This window comes from Heterocephalus glaber, unplaced genomic scaffold (genome assembly GCF_053883595.1).
Source record: "Heterocephalus glaber isolate CG9 unplaced genomic scaffold, H.glaber_assembly_v1.0 deba00001429, whole genome shotgun sequence".
Lineage (NCBI taxonomy): Eukaryota > Metazoa > Chordata > Mammalia > Rodentia > Bathyergidae > Heterocephalus > Heterocephalus glaber.
The window spans coordinates 3315804-3336490 of record NW_028258294.1 but is presented as its reverse complement, the minus strand read 5'-3'; the positions used below and the strand labels follow the sequence as shown (position 1 = coordinate 3336490).

Below are 20687 nucleotides of genomic sequence, written 5' to 3'. Positions count from 1 at the left end.
TCTTTTATGTTGCAAAATAATTAACTTGATTACAAACTTGGGTGCCTTAGGAAAAGTTTATGATTTTTTAAATGTCAAATATGAGAAAGAAGTTAGAGGTTATAAGCAGAAAAAAAATTAGAACACTTGAAAATGTTTGACCTAAGGGTTTGGCATGCTTGGGAGACAGCACACATAATTCTTGATCTCTATCCAAAGTTGAGAATGAGGTCCCTTTTGGAGGGTTATACCAGGGCTTCCACGGTAAGGATATCCTGTGATATCACCTCCCCCTTTAGAGTACTCAGTAATTTCTCATCAGTCGCTCTCTCTCTCTCTCTCTCTCTCTCTCTCTCTCTCCCAGTCTTTTGAAATGTTAGGGAAATAAAAACTAGTTCTTTTACATAGTCACATAAATATCTTTAGATTTTGGGGATAAGAAAGTGAAATGGGAAAAGTGAAGGACCACTTTCTTCCATATACTTAAGAAATATACAAAATTGGGAAAATTAACTTAGTTAAGACTAGTTTAAGTCAAGGACCTAGGATCCTGAATTAAATATATATTCTTGAAATCTTCTTCTGAGAGATCCATATGAAGATCCTTATGCCTCATCATAATTGACACTTTGCTAGCTTCCTTGAATCTTGTTTAATTTCTCTGGTTTTCTATATATTGAGCTAGTCTGTGTCATTTGAAAATTTCAATGTCCTTCATTTTCCTAATAAGCATGTGAAATAAAAACAGATAATGAAAATCATGCAACAGTATATCTCTGTATCCTTCCCAGAGATCCAAATTTTTGGTTATTGTTTACAGTTAAATAGAGAAATATTTTCAGTTCCATTATTAAATAAACTTTGTTACTCATTTGAAACCTTTCCCAAAGATATTCACTGACATACATTGTTCTGTTTCTGGGCAATTTCTAATTCTTGTGATAAAATGTATAACCAGAAATAGTTTTCATTAATTTTATGAGTAAATTTAATAAAACTATAATGAATATTTATTGAAACAAAAATAAATTAAGTCTATTGAATTTCCTTAAAATGATTTGTCCTTTATTACTAAGCTTTGTTTTTTTGCCTATGATTCAATTACATTTGACATTTTTTCTTTATTTTCATTGAATTATGAGAAGATAAAAAACATAATTTGTGGCTTTAACAGGAAGAGTCAAGCCACCAATATAGCATTTCTTATCAAATATAAATTTTTGTAATAAAATTTATTTTAAAAAATCAAATATAAATAAATAAATTTTTGTAGTCAATTTCCCTAAGCTTAAGATCTATGACACCCTATAAAAGTAAGAGTTGACTAGTTATTAAAGGATCATACTGTTTTACTTAATAAAAGTATAGGAAATTTCTCCCTAATGCTCTAGTAAGTCCACCTTAAGTTTTGGGTTTTTTTTTAGTTATCAAAACCTTGTGTTAAATTGGAGATTCATCCTTATAAGTTTCTGGGGACAGTATGAACTCTTCTTCACCGTGAATTTAAAAGGGAGTTGAAGATAGTTGTCAGTATCATAGAAAGCATATACATTTTAAAACAACTTGTTTCCTAGACTCACTAAGTCTACTTAGTCACATAAGAAACAAGGAAAAGGAAACAGGAGAAGCTGACAGATTTCTATCTGGAGTGTCTGGGCAGATGGTGAAAAGGAAATGGAGGAGGAAAAAGTTTAAGGGTGTGTTAATGCATCCTGCTGTAGGTATGCTGAGTTTGAATATCCATGTGGAAATATCAAGCAGGCAAATAAAATGTAGGTCTAGAACTGAGGAAATACTAACTGAAGATGTGCACTTGATAATCATGAAAAATTAACTTGCTAATGAGACCTACATGTACTGTAGTGTGAAGTGAGTTTTCCCAAAAAGTAGTGAGTTTTGTTTTGTGGATAGCATTTAAGCACAGGCTGTGTGCCTACTTCTCGGGATGTAAAAGGAATTTCAGGAAGTAGAAGGGTGATTGAGCTAGGTAAGTCTAAGGTAGTGCTGCTCTCAGGACCCAGAAACACCCAGGGTTCGGTGACTTACCCTGGAGGTAGAATACAAACCTGTCTGTATGGCACAAAACCAACTCCTCAAAGAGGCCCCTTTTCAAGTTCCTGAGCACCTCTGAACGACTAGAGAATCAGACATTGAAAGATTGTAACTAGAAGACTGCACGGCGAGGTTTATGTTTTAGAAAGATGTCTCTGACGTAAGGTAAAGGAGAAGGGAAATTTCTGGTCTAAGGGGAGGAAAATCATGTATGACACAATGGAAGGATTTGTGTAAGCAATAATGAGGGCCTGAACTAGGGCAATGACAACAAAGTAGAGGAGAACTGGTTGAAAGTAGAACTGAGGGTCTAGAGGACTTTGGGATTGGGAAGTAAAAGGGCATTTCTAAAAAACTCCCAAATTTCTGGCTTGGGAGAGATCCTTAATTGGGACAGAAAACATAAGAGAAAGCAGTTTGGGCCAAGGGAAAAGATGAATTCAGTTTAATAGTGTGCGATGTCTGTGGTGCATTAGGTGGAGTTGCACAGCTGTTTGTTGAATATCTGAGTTTAAAACCTGGAAGTGAGATCAGTTGCAGTCTGGATGCTTTTTAGGCCTGCAACACAATTCTCAGACATTTCTTCTCTGATCTATTGGGAAATACATTGTTTCCTGTTTTCTCTTAGTTTACTATCTTGTTTTGCTAAAGCATACTGGTAAATAAATTACTGAGGAAGATTTAGAAGTAAATACACTGAGCTGTTGCATTTCTGAGAATAGCTGTATTATACCCTTAAACTACTCTTGCTGAATATAGAATTCCAAGTTGAAAATAATTTTTCATTTGTGGTTTGCTACTGAAAAACTGAATCCCAGTTTGGTTTTTATTGCTTTGCAGCTAGTACCCTTTTTATCCCCACTACTTTTTGACAGAAAATTTTAGTATTTTCCTTTTGTGTTAGTGTTCTAAAAACTGATGTCTTTTTCAGCCCACAGAAATTTTCTTTTGTTACTCCACTGATTATTTCCTTACCTCTATTTTTTTCTTTCTGGAATTGTTATTCTTGGATATTATATATCTTACATTAGTACTCTATATCTCTTATCCCTTCTTTTTGGTATTAACTTTCCTGTTCTCAGTGATTTTTCTCTGTTTCTTATTTTTTAATCTGTATTTTGTGCTACTGGGGATTGAATCCAGGACCTTCACATAGCTACATCCCAATTCCACCCCCCTTTTTCCTTTCTTTTTAAAATTTTGAGACAAGGTCTTCCTAAGTTGCTAAGTTGCCAAGTTGCCCAGGCTGGACTAGAACTTGTGATCCTCCTGCTTCCTTTTATTTTTCATGTTCTAAAAGCTCATGTCTTTTTCATCCCACAGAAATGTTTTTCTATTACTCCATTGATTATTTCCTTCTCTCTGTTTCTTTTTTTTTTCTGGGAATTATGGGCACACACTACCCCACCCTGCTAATTTTATTGTTTTTGTCTTACATTATCTTATTCTCTAAATTATATGCCTTCTCAGATTTGTTAAAAATATACTCCCTGAACTATTTATACTTCTTTCAGGGACAGTTTTTGTTACTGTTCGCTCTTTACTTTGTTGTTAGTTTCATTTGGTTTTTCTCTTCTTCTAGGATGGTTGTATTTATATGCTTAGTTATCCTTGGTTGTCTATTCATGTTTGAGAAAGGTCTGAGGAATGGTGTTTTCTCTATCACTGTGTAAATAGGTCTGTTCCTGTTCCCCTAACAAGTTCTTCCTCAGACTGGGAGTATGGACTGTACATAGTACATCATGGAAGGTGGACTGACAAACTGTACTTTAGATGAGAAGGCAAGAGTAGGATATTAGATTGTGGCCTCCTAAATGCCATTATAGGAAGGACATTTTGCATAGTAACTAATAATGTCTACATGAGAAACCTTAGCTTTTATCAGGTAATTTGTTCAGTGTTCTCAGAACACAGCCTTCAGGGTCCTAGTCTAAGGGTAAGCACTTTTGATCTGTGTGAGGGGAAATGGTAGCAGGTCCTGAGGAATGCTTACTGATACAGCTCATCATATAACATTTTGCTTCAGTTCCTATTCCTACTATCCATCATATACACAGACTCTCAGCAGAGAATCTCCCAGGTTTCCAAAAGCAGATTCAGTTTGTACATTCTCTGAAGTATTCTTATACCATCTGGATTAAATATCAACTGATGGTTTCATGCTTTCAACAACGTGCTTGCACATCTGCCTTTTGTCTTCCAGAAAATTGCTGTAACCTCACCAGCTAGTTAACTTCTATTCTCTTTGTGGATGAGTTCCTTCTTCTACTTTTATAATTTTATTTCAGTGGTCCCTCAGGAGAGACAGGATACAATCTGCCATCTTAAAGCACAGCATAAACAGTTCACAAAGGTTTTACTGTAACTTTTCCTTCACCCAGGATCAAATATATATATTTGATTCATCGCTCCAATAAGTATATCTACAGTCATTGACATGCATTAATTAATAGACATAGACTATTTTTCAGGTGTCATGGACCTAGAGTTGAAAAGATAGAGCTTGCTCTGTGTAATAAGGACACAGATGCCTAAGCAGATAATTTCAACATATTTTGACAAGAATTCAGTGCAGCATGAGAACACTGGAGAAGACATATTCAGAGCTTCCTGAGGGATTCACAAGGAAATTGGTCATCAAAGTTTGTGCCTAAAGGAACAGTTGGAGTTCTCCAGGCAGATGAGAGTAAGGAGAGAAGACTAGAGGGACCAGTATGTACAATTTAAGGAAAAGAGGACAGTACTGAATAACAAAGCAGTATCATCTCAAAATGTGAATAGTGTAGAGAATGAAATACCCTGCTCTAGAAATACTCACATGGCCACATCTAGCAAGAACAGTTCTGCATCACTGTATAGGGAGACAGGTAGACAAGTGAGTTTAAGGCAGCACACATGGGCTCTGCAGTTTCTGTTCTTCCGAAGGAGTAAAGGATCCTTAAGATCAGATTTGGGTGAGATATAGAGGCTTCATTGGGCAGGGACATCTTGAATATAAGCCAATGGCTGCATTGTGGATTTGGTGTTGGCTATAACGCAATGTTCAAAAAGCCAAAACAGTCCATTTCAGAAGTCACCAATATACTGAGAAGATCAGTATTAGAGAAAGGCAAGGATCAAGTGTGCAACTAAAGGAAATGTCATAAATCTGATAGCAGCATACCCACAAAAAATCATGTAAGACCCCCTTCCCTATCAAGGTGGGACATCAAGGGACCACCTTGGAGAATATCAGGGGAAAGAAAGAAGTCTGACAGACTGAACACTTTTTCCAATGAAGACCACATCATCCAAAAGAGACAATTTAAATTAGCAGTTAGGATGGTCCTCTACCCATCACCTAGAGGAAGTAGTACATGAAGGAACTGTACTTCAGTAGATTGTAAACTTAACAATTATTTTTGATTATTATTGAGATTATGATATGTGATGAATAACAACTTGTAATAAGATAGTCTTTCCTTCAATTACATTTATCTTAGTCAAAGTTCAATACTTTTCTGATGACTTCAGTTTATAATTGAAATTTATTTCCAGTTCAAAAACAATGAGAAAAATTGTTTAGTTAAATTCTACCCACCTCTCTTTTTAGCCAGTCATTCTCCAAGATCTCTCGATAACTACCCCTGTCAATGAAACTGACAGCATTCTGAAATAAGGAAGATTGCCACATGGTAATTCACAATTTTAGCAATGAAGACACACATTCATTTTATTTATTTTTTGTTAAGTTTATTGGTACATTTTAGATATATATAATGATCACATTCATAATAGGAGTTGGTACCTGTATGTGATATATCTTAATTCCTCTTTTCATTCATTTTAGATTATGTTTTGTAATTACTTTGAGAATGTGTAAGATCTTTTTGTTTACTTCTTTCCTTACTATCCTGTTACACTTTTGGGGCTGATTTACACATTCTACTAGAGATGACCTGGAGAATTGGACAATGTGTGATTGTTCATTTAGCCTCCACTGTTACTGAATCTGCTGTGGTGACATCAGTAATTAAGTGATCTGCTCATAACTAAGATGGTTAAACTGTAGTGATCAAACATTTTTTTGTAGTCAAATATAACTCAACATACAGCAAATTTTTTGTGTGTCAGTAGTAACATTCATGTTTACAAATCTAATAGCAAGTGGTTTCAGGGTAGCAGGCTACAAGCTACACAGTTTTCTAAGGAAAGGCATTTTAGACAATGAAAATAGGAAAAGCCTTGACAGTAGGTTCATAAAATGGATATTTGTTTTCAATTACTTAGATATTTATAGTTTCACCCATAAGAATTTTATAGCAGATGACACTGTATTTTTCTGGAGATGCTTTTTATATAGAAATTATGTTACAGATTCAATATTCAGTAACTGAAGGGCAGAACCAAAGGGAGAACACCTAAGAAAAATATTCTAGGGGGAAAAAAAGAAAAATATTCTAGATCATAAATGTGGACAGAAATAATTTAAACGTATGTTAAAGGTAAATTTATCTTTAAATCTTTAGAGTTGGAAGATTTTCAAATAAAAAGATCTTTAAATCCTGCTTATTAAACTAAGAGTGGACTTGTATTTCCTAGGAACCAGGAACTTCTGTACTTCAACTATAACAGTTCTAGTTTCCTCCGATACAAAATTTCAACAAAAGTAGGAAATAGTTTCTTACTGAGGTTAGTTGACTAAATAGCTTAATTCACTTACAGTGGAGGAGTGGCTTCAACTTTGGCTACACATTAGAATCTCTAGGGAGCTATGAAAAATCTATAAATCTATGCATCATTCCAGGGCAATTACACTAGCATCTCTATGAGTGGGACTCAGACACTACTGTGGTTAAAAAAAAAATTGCAGGCGACACACCCACGTTTAGCTAAGACTACACAGCACTGGATTATAGGAAGTTGAACTGTAATGCTAAAATAGCCAAATAAGAGGAGGAAAATTCATTCAAGCATGTGAGTGTTCAGCATTATGTAGAAAAAAGATAACATATGGTGTAGTGATTATGAGCAATAATTTGAAGGAGATCTGAATTGGATCTTAGTTCTCCCACTTGCTCTGGGCAAGTCATACTATTTCTCTGTGTCTTACATTCCTAATTAGCAAGTTCCTATACCTTTTAGGGTTGCTGAGAGACTTATATGTAAAATGCTTATAAGAGTATTTGAGTCACTTCTCATGACATGCTTCAAGTTAGAGGCTTATTTCTTTTACATGTGCATTTTTAATAATCAACTATATCAATGGTTGATTTTACCATTTAGTCAGATTCTGTCACCCAGTTGCATGGGCAGACAAACCATTGATCAGTTCCATACTGCTCTATGTTTGTATAAATTAGTAAAAATTGTGTGATAGGAGAGTAACATTGTAAGAACAAATGAACTAACAGGGGTACAACAAACAGCAGCAACTGAAATTCTGAAAGGACTTTTAAAAAGACCAGATATTTATAATTCTGAAGAAACATGGCTCTAGATAAAGGAACATTCCCATACTGATTTAGGAAATAGTTTAGAGATGGGGGCGGGGGGGAACGACAAACATATTTTCTGTAAAAGAAATTAGAGAACATACACAATTAGAAATTTTATCTCAAAAAATATTTTACATCCCAAACTTTTTAAACAACAGCAACATAGAGAGTGCTTATGCTCCTCGGTTTGGATGTGTATCAAAGTATTTTTCAGACAAATTATTTTTCATTCTATAACTCATTCAAAATATTTATTTTAATTTTTTGCTAAAATCATGATCATTGTACTTTAAAAATCACTAATTGCTTCTTGTGAGACTATGCTACTTAAATTATCTCATTCAATCCTCAGGCTATTTAAGGTTAAATACTATTAGTGTTTTTATAAATTAAAGAACATATGCTCAGTAAAATTAAGTAACAAACTTGTTTATGCAGCCAGTCAAAGGTAGAACTGCAATTTAAACTCAAACTGCTTAATTCAAAACCCAGATTCTTAACCACTAAAATACATTGCACCAAAAAAAAAAAAATTTTTTTTGGTGTGGTGCTGGGCATTGAACCCAAAGCCTTCACACTCAGCTACATCTCTAACCTCCCCCGACCCTTTAAAATTTTGAGCCATGGTCTTTTTTTTTTTTTTTTTTTGGTACCGGAGATCGAGCTCAGGTCCTTGCGCTTTCGAAGCAGGCGGTGAAACCACTGAGCTAAATCCCCAGCCCAAGCCATGGTCTTCTTAAACCCAGGCTGGGCTGGTATGGTATTTGTGATCCTACTCCCTCAGCCTCCCAGAATGCTGGAATGACAGGCATGTGCTACCATGCCCAACTACAATATTATTTTTTGTCAACAAGAATAAAGGGGAAGTTTTAAGAAAATTAAAATATACCATCTCCAGCCATACCACCCTGAACGTGCCCAAGCTCATCTGATATATACCTGTATGGCCCATTCCTTCTTTTGGTCCAGTTGCAGCAAAGTGTCCTTGATTATTCTCTTTCTAGCATCTTCCAGAGTGATTTTATACTGTTCTTTAAAGAGAAAATCAGAAGTCTTAACAAGACTGATCCTAGGTAAAACTACGATGTTAGTAAATTTTACCTTTCACTATCCTTACCGCTCCTTTCTACCCATTTTTTCCTCTGAATCCTTAGAGTACATTTTTACTGAAGCATCTAGCTCCTCCAGTTAGAGAAAATGCACAATAATTTGTAAAATCTTTAATGTGAATGACTCTAAGATCTCCAGGAATGTTTGTGTTTTCAAAGGATTGTCTCTCCAAGAGAGAATTTTAAACACTTTAATACTTATGTGACAAGTTATCCTATGGCCCACAAAACTTATGAATCCACAACAAGATAATAAAGAAGATTTTATTATCTGCTTGAGTAACATCCTGTACATCTGATTCCATCTAACAAGATTTCCAATATTCATGCCATTTCCTGGGGCAGGACAGACAGAATGAGAAGAGGAATATGAGTAGAGAGGGTGTTGGGAGTCAGGAGATCCAACTGTATGTTGCATTCACAGCAAGAGAGGAGGACAGAGACAATGTGCAGGGCTCTCTATCCTCTCCATGTTTTCTTATGCTTGTAAATGTCATTATTGAGAGAGGAAAGAGTCATACATTTTAGACCTCAAAAGCTGCTTCGAAAGCATAAATAATTTTTAAGGAAATTGAGGCACAGTGACATTAATGCTGCTTTAGATGGGGGAGAGAAATAAAGCTAAATAAAACAGCTCAGTTTCTTCATTTTTAAAAATAATATCAAGATCTTTCTATATGCCAGACATTACAGAAGAGACTGGGAATATTTATGACTGAGACAAAATCCCTACCTTTATGATATGTATACCCTTAGGGAGAAGGCAGACCATAAATAAGAAAACAAATAATTTTTCAGTTGGTGATATGTGTGATGAACAAAAAAATCTCTTTCACATAGGGTGATCAGAATAAGCTTTTTTGAGGAAATGGGTGCTGTAGTCAGAAATGTGAAATATGAAGCAACTGTCCTGCTTCAAATGACTTAATCTGACAATTAGTAAAGTTAATTGTGTTTTATTAACACAATGTTATACATCCCATTAGCGGTATTCTATTTGTAACATATACAAGGTAATTATTTGGAAAGCAAGATGTATTTTCCAATACAAACAGTGTTGAAGATCATGGCTGCTAGAATTCCAGACAGGTCCATAGAAACCTATTTAACTTCTTTAAATAAAAATGTACAAAGAATGCTGTAGAACCTAATTGCCATTAAGAATATTGTTTCAGTGGGAATAATTCTTCACAGACCAAGGCAGTCAAAGTAGAATTCTTGAGATCTTATACTATAGGAAAAACATTGTGCAAGTCTTATCTTCCAACATTCCAGGAGGAGATGCTGGAAGAGCAGCTGCTGGAAATGTGAGCCTCTTGGAGAATATCTGAAGACTCTCATTTAAAGAAGAAGAAATTAAGACTTAAAGGAGTAATGTTTCTTTTTTGTAAGTGCACTTGAACCCAAATCTTTTTTGTACCAGGGATCAAACTCAGGACCTTGTGCTTGCGAGGCAGGCAGCGGAACCACTGAGCTAAATCCCTGGTGAACTCAAATCTTTTAACTCACTTTTAGGGTACAAAGAAGTTTTAAGGATCTCTGTCCTACGCCTCTGGTGAAGTAAAAAAATAAACATGCTGTGTGACTGTATCTACTGATTTATAATAAACATGTACCTTCTCTATTCCTGGGCCTACTCTAAGTTGTTCTTTCCCTTTTTTGAGGAGAAATATCCTTATCCTGGGTATTTCAGTGACTGTTTTTTGTTTTTGTTTTTGTTTTGTAGCGGCGATTGAACTCGGGTCCTTGCGCTTGCGCAGCTGGCGGTGAAACCACTGAACTAAATCCCTCGCCCTGTGACTATTTTCTATACCCAGTGCCCCAACAGCTCCTTGAGCTGACACAGGGAAGCAGTTTAGGGTGCTTTCTTCTCCTGCCCCCAGGCCTCACAGGTGGCTAGTAAAGAAAGTAGGGTTGAACAACTGACCAAAGAAGTTTGTTTGGGGCTGAGCAGTGACCCACCAGGAGGCATGGGCAAACATCTTTGGTCATTTCTGATTAGGTAAATGATGACACCAGCTCTCTTCAGAATCTAGACTAGAGAATATTTTACTAAAAGGCTTATCTGTCAGAAGCAAGCAGAGAATGGGAACAGGTCCCCAAAGGAGAGGTGCCCAGAGATGGATGGTCTCAAATTATGAGATAATGTTGGGAGGAGCCATCCCTAGAGCCACCACTGAATCTGTGGCCTCTAATTCTGTCTTCAGTCCTCCCATTTTTACTGCAGGTTGCCATCTAAAAGCAATGCTCCATAGAAGGTCAAGTAATTTTATTTTCTTTCTTCCTTTTAAAATACTATTCATACTGTGTGGCTAGTGATTTCCTCTCAACAAAATATATGGGAAATCCTATGACTTGTCAGTTACTTAGTAGTAATAAAAAGGTCTTCAGATAAATACTTAATATGTCCAATCTATTACAATCATCAAAATTTTAAAGTTCATTAAAAGTTATGGTGAATCCTCTTTGCTAGCTTGGACCAACTGCTATTTCCTCTACCTTGAGCCTCCATGCCCCTTCTTTGAGGAGGCAGCATGAAAAAAAGCTCTTACCTGGCTGATACTGTCTCAAACTCATGTTCACTTCCTCTCCTAGTCAGCATTCAAGGCTTACTCCCCTCTCTCATGGAAATGTTTTTATAGGCTCCTTGGAGGATCATCTTCCTCATTTCAAGTTGTGGCACTCACTCCCTTGAAGCAGAGGACATACTGTCCTTGGAAGATGGTAACAACTTTTGCTTTGACCCTGGCCCTCAACACTGTCCCCCTAAGACACACACACACACACACACACACACACACACACTCACACTCACACGTTTTCTGAAGGCTCACAGTTGGCTGTGCTGATAGCAAAGAGAAATTAACAACTCAGTACCCATTGTTTTATTCTATCAAATGAATGCCTTTTGAAGATCTTTTATTGAATTTGAGCTAGTTTTATTGCAACTGACCTGACATTTTCTCTGCATTCTCTTTAACTTTATTGATGTCATTTTGTAAGGAGGTAATGAGTTTAGCATGTTGTTCACTCCCTACATTCTTGTACTCTTCCCAATATTCCTTTTCACCGAGTTTCTCAAGAAACAGTTTCTCAGCATTATTTATTTGTGTGCACATATCTGTTGGAAAGAAAATTAAGACACTGTGTAATTTCAATTGAGCCACTACTGTTGAAATTAAGTCTGATATTAAAATGCCATTAGCTTATAAATATTATTTTATATATACAATTTTTAGAAATCTAAACTAAACTATTATCTGTCCATAATTCAAGTAAAATTAAATTCCCAATTATAAAGTACATCCCAGCACTCTTCGAGGCTGAGGCAAGAGGATTATAAGTTTGAGCCCAGCCTACAGAATGTAGCTCAGTGTGAAGGCCCTGGGTTCAATCCCCAGTACAAGAAAACAAAACAAAACAAAACAAAACAAAAATAATTTGTGATTTGGGTTGTGATTGTCTTTCTGTCTGTCTGTCTATTTATCATCTCCATATCCTCCCTAGGAAATTGCAAGTTTAAATATTCTCATGACAGCTTAATAATCATATGATTTGGGTACAATGCCTTATATCATTGTGGTGGTATTCTTTACTAGTAAATAGTCATTTTTCTGGCCATTATGCCTCTGGGTAAAAGTGAGTTCCACTTACTTCCTTTTCAGGTTCTTGGTAAACCTGTTTTAAAGTAAATGGTTAGTTCAGTCATCTAAAGTTTTATTTGTTTGGGCTTTCCTTGTATGAAATGACAACATATAACATGTCTCTCCCATTCCCCCACTTAGTAAGACTTCAGAGTGAAACATAAACTCCTTAATTATGTACAAGTATTATACTGTTTCAAACATATAAACTTTTAGTTCCCCGGTGCATTTGGTAAGCATGCTATTATTCAGTCTTTAGGCCCCAGTATAATATCACTGAATACTGTACTTTTTTTTTTTTTTGTACTGGGGATCGAACTCGGGTCCTTGCGCTTGTGCAGCAGGCAGCGAAACCACTGAGCTAAATCCCCAGCCCTCAATACTGTACTTTTGAAGAGGAAGCATTACACAGAACCACATCCAAGGAGCTTATAGGATGTGTGGCTACTACCACACACCACCTTGTTTGAAAGTTACTTGAGGGGAAGAGCCCGTCTTATTCATCTATGTAAATCCAGCCCTTGGCACAGCCTTGAAATTAGTTGGTACTCTTATTGAGGTAAGAAGTATGCTCTTCAGTCCACAAGTCTAAAAGGACCCAAGACATGCTTTTTTTAACCAAAGATATATATCTCTATACATCTCTGTGCCCAGTCCAAACCACAAACAGGCACCCCTCAACTTGGCCTAGTCTCAAAGGAAGTTAAGTTTTGCACAACTGAGCATCCTTGGGCTCTCACAACTCAAGGGACTTATTAAAGTATTACTTTTGTGCTAGTTAATCTTAATTGTCAACTTGACTGGATTAACAGTCTTCTGGAGAGGTGATTGGTTCATGGGGGCACTATACTCGCAAGTGGATTAATCTACTGATGTTCATAGCTGATGTGCTATTAGGAGTTGAGGCCCAGTTGAGATGGGTCACTGGGAAAATGTGCCTTTGAAGGGTTTATCTCTTGCTGGTGTTCTTCCCCCTTTCTCTGCTTCCAGGCTGCCATGAACTGAGCAGCTTTGGTCTGCCAGGCCTTTCTGCTAAAGCCCATAGAGCCACTGAACAACAAAATTTCACAAAGAACAAATCTCCAATCTGAGGAGAAGCTCAGCTTGGTATCTAACAGGATACTATCCAGTGCTAAGAGTCAGTTGGATTTCATCTGTCTTTGTTTTTTTATCACTGCCCTTACTCCTCCTCACTTGGCTGCAGTAACTCTGCCCACTTTTATTATTTCCCTCTCCTGTCCATTTACCTACATGTGTTTGTGGGTGTAGTGGTAATGATGTCATTTGAAATAAACACAACACATTGGAGGACAAAAGCATTAATACATTTAAGAAATAACTGATACAACTTATGTGTCAATTTCCTAAGTTACTAAATCACCTCTCAAGTTCTTTTCCTGGTTTCTTTCAAACTCCCATTTTTCCTTCATTGACTCTTCAACATCCTCTCTTGTTACAACTGGTAATCCATCTGACTTCTTCTCATTCAGTTCCTTTAGTAGATTCTTTATGTGCCAATTCTGTTCCTCCTTTAAGCGTCTATTCTGTCATGAGAATCAACAGTAATTAACAATATTTCCTGAACTATTTACATTGTTTTCCCAAAATAGAAACATATACTGAGGTTTGCAAAGTGAGAAACATTAATTAGATAAATTATACAGTAATATCTGTAGAAGGTTATGGGCCACTTAAGACTCAAAATCTATCAATGCAATAACCACCGGATAGAATGTTACATTTAAAAACTGTACTGCTAATCTACCAGTCTATCATGCTGTCATAGGATCAATGAACATCAAAGCTAAACCTTGGAAGTCAGTGTTTTCAGTCTTCCACCAACACTGTTCTTTTCTACCATTCCTTATTCATCTAGTCATTTACCATGTGCCAGGTAGTATGTTGGATACCAGGGCTGAATCAGTGAAAAAAACAGAAAAGAAATTACTGCTTTTGTAGAACTTACATTATTGTTTGCTTTTTTTCCACAAATGACCCTAATTCTCTTTTAGTAGGATTACAGGTAATTACCATTAAAAAATTCACACTTGAAATATGGACCAGGTTATTTTTGTAGCTAGTCCATTCATGCTCATAAGCTGATTTTTTTTTTTTTTTGCTCTGGAAACCATTTTTATTTTTTTTTTCCCCATTAATTTTATTGGTACATTTTAGGTATAAAATACAGTTACATTCATCATTGGGATCTTGTACCATTACATGAGTCTCTTGGTTCTTTTTTTTTTTCCCCTTCCCTTGCCCTCCCTTCACCCCCTCCACCCTTCCCTATTTGCAAAGACCTTGTTTCCATTTTTTTCCTTTTCTCATATTTTTTCCTTTCCCTTTTTTCCCTTCCCCTACCCCTCCCAATTACTCTGCTTTTTTAGATCTTTTCTTCCTGTTACACAATATCAGTTATACATTTTTAAAATTACAATATTAAGATCTAGGAGACATTACCACAGATTTTACAGAATTTAAAAGGATATAGAAAGCATATTACAAAAATCTTTTTTTGAAATAAATTTGACAACTTCTAAGAACTTGGAAGACAAATTAATGAAACTAACTCTGGAGGAAATATAAAATTTGAACAGCACCTATTAAAGAAAGTATATTGCTAGCTTGAAAACCTACCTATATGACAACAGCAGGCTCATAAACATTTTAACTGATAAATTATATCAAACAATTAAAGCAGAAAAAAGAAGGAACACTTCTCCCCTCATTTTAGGAACTCAACATTGTATAAGCTGATTATTTAATCAATTTAAAGTTTATTCTCTTCCTTGCTATCTTATAATGTGTAAAACGTAATCATGACAAAACTTTCCCTGTAATAATTACAAGGTGAGGAGAACTAGACAGTAACCTAAATCCATGAGAGAAAAAATAAGTGCATCAATAAAGATAACTACGTAGGCAAGTATGAAAGGCAAAATAAATGTATTTTTATGATTTTCCCTGTTTAATGTTTGCTTATTTGTTTTTTTGGTACTGGGGATTGAACTCAGGATCTTGTGCTTGTGAGGCAGGCGGCAGCACCACTGAGCTAAATCCTCGGCCCCAGCCCCATTTAAAAGAGAACTCCATAATGCAATAATTATCAATCTATGTTCATGGGCACACAATGTATAAATGTATTATCTATGATGATAAGAATACAAATGAAGAGGGAGGAAATGGAACAATGTTTTTGTAGTTATTGAAATTAAGCTGGCATTAATCTGAACTAGATTGTCATAAATTAAGATGTTAGGAATCCTCAGGGAAACTACCAAGAAAATATAATAAAAGAAATATAAGAGAAGTGAAATGGTACACTAGGAAATATTTAATATAAAAGGCAATAATAGTAGAGGAACAAAAAGAACATGAGACTTAGAAAACAGCAAAATGTCAAATGTAAATCTTATTGATAATAATTATATTAAATGAAAATGGGTAAAACATTAAAAGGAATAGCTTTGCAGAATGGATGTTTTAAAAAATAACCAACTGTATAATTTCTATGAGACACACTTTAGAGTCAGAAGAACAAGTAGGCTGAAAGTTCGAAGAAGAAAAAAAGATTTACCATACAAACAGCCCAAAGAGCTGATTTATGAAAAAAAATTGCTACTGAAGACACAAAGGGCATTATATAATAATAAAACAGTGAAATCATCAAAAAGATATAACAATCAGAAACATATATGGCCTGTATTGGGTATTAATGTCATCCTAAAATTCATGCCCATTCAGAACTTCAGGATATGAGTTTATTGGGAATAGTATTTGCAAATGTAATTAGTTAAGATAAGGTCATACTAGATTAGGATGAGACCTAAAGCCAATAACTGGTATTTTTTATTAAAAGGCAGTATGAAAACAGAGACACACGCACACACACACGCATGCATATACATGGGCAATGTGAAGGTAGGGACAGAGATTGGAGTGATGTTTATATGGCAAGTAATGCCAAGAACTGCTGGGAATACCAAAATTCAGAGATGGGATGATTTCTGCTAGAAAACTTTCAGAAGGAACCAGTCTTGCCCATGATGTCCTTAAACACTGATGTCAACATTTTGATTTTCAAGTTCTGGCCCCATGAACTGTGAGAGAATAAATTTCTGGTTTTTTAAAGCACACAGTTTGTGGCAATCTTTTATGGCAGCCCAAGGAAAGTAATTCATACTGTAACAATAGAACCCAAAAATACACAAAGGCAAACTCCCATCCATGCCCAATAATAATGAGAATCTCCCCACCCTCAGGTGTCAGTGAAGGCCAATAGTTTAGGGAAACCTAAACTATTTTTACCGACCAGTAACAAGGTGACATCCCCACTTTACCTGTCAGAGTGATGTAAATGTCAATAAAATCTAGATATAGTAAAAGGTTTTAAATAAGATCCAGAACCTCATAACAACACAAAATGTCCAGGTTTTAATAAATCACTCATCATACCAAGAATCAAGAGGATTTCAAACTGAATGAAATATGATAATCAATAGCTGCTAACACTAAAGTGACTGATATACAAAGATTTAAAGCATCCATGATAAAAATGGTTCTCCATGAGCAATGATGAACATGCTTGAAACAAAAATGTGGAAGGGCTCAGCAAATCTATAGAATATACAAAGAAGAATCAAATGAAAATTTTGGAGCTGAAAAATATAATAAGATATACCTGCCAATGTGCAAAAATGTTTATTTTTGCTTTTCTGGCATCATTTTTGCCATCTTTTTTTTATTAGTACACATTTTCAGTACATAATGTTTATATTTGTTGTAGAAAGTTGGTATATGTACATAATACATCTTAATTCCTTTTTTCATCCCCTTCCCCCTTTCTCCATCTCTTGATCCCCTTCCCATTTGAGAAAGATCTATCTTCTTACTTCCTATTATTTATCTGTTTATTTATATTTTGGGTTTCTCATATAGGAGCTATCATCAAGAAGGCAAGTCATAACAAATGCTGGTAAGGCTATGGAGAAAATCGAACCATTCTACATTGTTGGCGGGAATGTAAACTAGTATAACCACTATGGAAATCAGTATGGAGATTCTTCAAAAACTTAAAACTAGAAATTCCATTTGACCCAGGTATTCCCCTTGTAGATATTTTCACAGAAGAGTTAAAGACATAATATTAGAGGGACATAGGTATACCCATATTTATAGCAGCTAAATAACTAATAGCTAAATCTTGGGAGCAGCTTATGTCTATCAACAGATGAATGGGTAAAAATGTTTATTCTATGAAGAAAAGCAAATAATTATCAAGATAAAAATATAGAAAAAGTACGTTTAATAAATAAGCTACCAAAAAAGGAATGATTTTATTTTCATAGAAGGTCATATCATTAGCTTTACTCTTTTAGCTTTTAAGAACTTATAAGAACAAGAATAAGAAGTTTCTGAGGGAAAGTGAGCCAGTCCCAGCACCCAGAAGGAGGCTCCCCCGCCACCATTCCATGCTCCTAGGGCAGAGAAGGTGAGATGCTTGGGCGCCAGAAGCACACCCCCCCCCCCCGTGGAAATGAGAAGACATGTAAACAAGCCTCAAAAACAGACTTCCAGATCACCTACAGCAACCCCAAAGGGAACCAAGATGGAACAATCTGATGCTCAACCACCTGGAATCTCTGAACTGGCAACAAAAGAGGATCTGGGAAAAATGAAATCAGAAATAATTACTCAGATAACAGCAAACATTGTGCTCATAGTGCAAGACATGATTAATAAATCTAGAGAGGAAACAGATAAAATAATAGAGAATCTGAGGAACATGATGGAATCCCAACATAGGAAACAAATGGAATCCATAAAACAGATGCAAACAGATTTCCAGGAGGTTAAAAACTCCATCGAAAGTCTGCACAGCAGAATGAACCAATGTGAGGATAGAATTTCACATATAGAAGACAATATTGCAATTAGTGACCAGAAAAAAGAAAAATTGCTTTAAAATTTTAAGGGACTATGAGAAATCAATCCAGCAGCTGCTAGACGATGCAAAGAAGAATAACATAAGACTGACTGGAGGCAATGAAGAAAGAGGAGAGAATGCAGATGACATAAAAAACTCTTCACAGAAGTGATAGCAGAAAACTTCCCAAGGAGGGGAAGAGAACTTGACATACAGATAAGTGAGGCATATAGGACTCCAGCTAGCCTTAATCAAAAAAAAATCTACACATAGGCATATAATAGTTAGGATTTCAGAAATCCAACAGAAGAACAAAATTCTACAAGCAGTGAGAGAAAAGAAACAAATCACATACAAAGGAAAGCCCATCAAAATCACAGCAGACTTCTCAATGCAAACCCTCAAGGCAAGAAGAGCTTGGAGTGACGTATTTCAAGCCCTAAAGGAAAACAGCCTCCAACCCAGATTGATGTACCCTGCAAAACTATCTTTCAAAATGGATGGAGAAATAAGATACTTTCATGATAAAGAGCATCTCAGGAACTTCATGAATATCAAACCGGCACTCCAAAGAAAACCTCTTTTTTTTCTGATCCTGCTAAATTCAAGAACAAATTCTAGGGGCTCCTAGAGATTTCTTAGTATTTTCTCTGTAGATGATCATTTCATCTACATATAAAGATTTTGCTTCTGCCATGCCAATCCTATCCTAGTTGTGTCATTTTATTGCCAGACTATTTTGGTGGGGTCTAGGTTTCAAAGTTTAATGGACAGATAAAGAGTAAGCATGTCTGCCCTTATTCCCCACCATAAGGAAAAAGCATTGTATCTTCTCCATTCATATAAGGTGTTCCCGCTGTAAGTATGGAGTACATATCTTTAATCTGTTGAGAAGGTTCTGTTCTACTTCTAGTCTCCTGATAGCTTTTACCATGAACAGCTGTAGAATTTAGTCCAATACTTTTTCTCCAACTAGTGACAGGATCATATGGCTTTTTCCTTTCCTCTGTTAAAATGATGACTTTTGGGGGTGGATCTTCCAATGCTGAACCAACACTGCCATCCCTATAACAAAACCACTTTCTACATCCTGCCAGATCTGACTTCTAATAGTTTGTTTTGTTAAACAAATTTCTATCTACGTTCATACTTTTTTCTTCTATTATCTTTATCCAGTTTTAGGATTAGCATAATGTTGATTTCCTAAAATGAGGGGAGAAGTGTTCTTTTTTTTTCTGCTTTAAATGTTTGATATAATTTATCAGTTAAAATATATATGAGCCTGTTGTGGTCATATAGGTAGGTTTTCAAGCTAGAAATATACTTTCTTTAATAGATGCTATTCAAATTTTGTATTTCCTCCAGAGTTAGTTTCATTAATTTGTCTTCCAAGGTACTTCTTAGACGTTGTCAAATTTATTTCAAAACAGATTTTTGAAATATGCTTTCTATATCCTTTTAAATTCTATAAAATCTGTGGTAATGTCTCCTAGGTCTTGAGATTTTAATTTTTAAAATGTATAATTGATATTGTGTAATAGGAAGTAAAGGCCTAAAGGAGCAGGGGAAGTGGGAGAGGTAGGGAAAAGAAAAAATATGAGACAAGAAAAAAATGGAAACAAGGTCTTTGCAAATAGGGAAGGGTGGAGGGGGTGAAGGGAGGTCAGGGGAAGGGGAAAAAAAAAAAAGAACCAAGATACTCATGTAATGGTACAAGGTCCCAATGATGTATGTAAATGTATTTTATACCTAAAATGTACCAATAAACTTAATGGGGGGGGGGAATTTCCCCAATAGTGCAGAATTACAACCTACTGTTCACCCAACTTTGACCAAATGATAACATCTTAGATAACCACAGTGCATTATTAAACCCAGGAAGTTGACATTTATAAAATATTAACAAAATGAGATATATTCATTTCAGTTTGTATATGCACTTATTTTGACTGTGTAGTATCATGATATTTTATCATATATATATGTGAATTATTATCAAATAGATAGCATTTGAAGCCACGGTGTTAATTGAGATAATCCCACCCCCACCCCAGGGAATTTAGAGTGAGAGAAAAAAGGCTGAGATCAGAACCCTGGTAAATATGATTAAGGAATGGATCAAGAAAAGAGCAATGAATGAAAAACAAGAAAAAATGATCAGAGAGGTGGTAGGAAATTTTGACATAACTGAGGAAACAAAATATATCTTACTAATCAGTCATATTTAGTTTAAATATCTGTGGCCTCAAAATTCTTCCACTGCTGCTACATGAATTCACTCAACAACTATTTATAAAAACCTACTCAAGCTGGGCTCTTCCAGAGATACAAAGATAGAAAAGATTTGATTGCTGTTGCCTAAAAAGTTTTCAGTTCAATAATGGTGATATATTTTTACATGATATTTCAGCTTAGACTGTGAGAATTAAAAGGTGCTAGTTAAGAGAAAAGCATACCAGGAAGAGGAAACGTCTTGGGTGTCTCAGTTACTTTTCTTGTT

The 20687-nt window shown here is 35.6% G+C and overlaps 1 protein-coding gene across 5 annotated transcripts in view; it reads right to left on the bottom strand.

Annotated features, from left to right (window-relative positions):
• Ccdc83 (coiled-coil domain containing 83) overlaps positions 1–20687 on the bottom strand; it is a 77796-nt gene that overhangs the window by 42046 nt on the left and 15063 nt on the right. For all 5 annotated transcript variants that reach the window (XM_021247204.2, XM_021247203.2, XM_004868239.3 and 2 more), the window contains 4 exons: positions 13643–13805; positions 11571–11738; positions 8448–8539; positions 5612–5680 (listed from right to left, as the gene is read on the bottom strand). In XM_021247204.2, coding sequence (XP_021102863.2) covers positions 5612–5680; positions 8448–8539; positions 11571–11738; positions 13643–13805 — 492 coding nt within the window. The remainder of the gene's footprint in view (positions 1–5611; positions 5681–8447; positions 8540–11570; positions 11739–13642; positions 13806–20687) is intronic.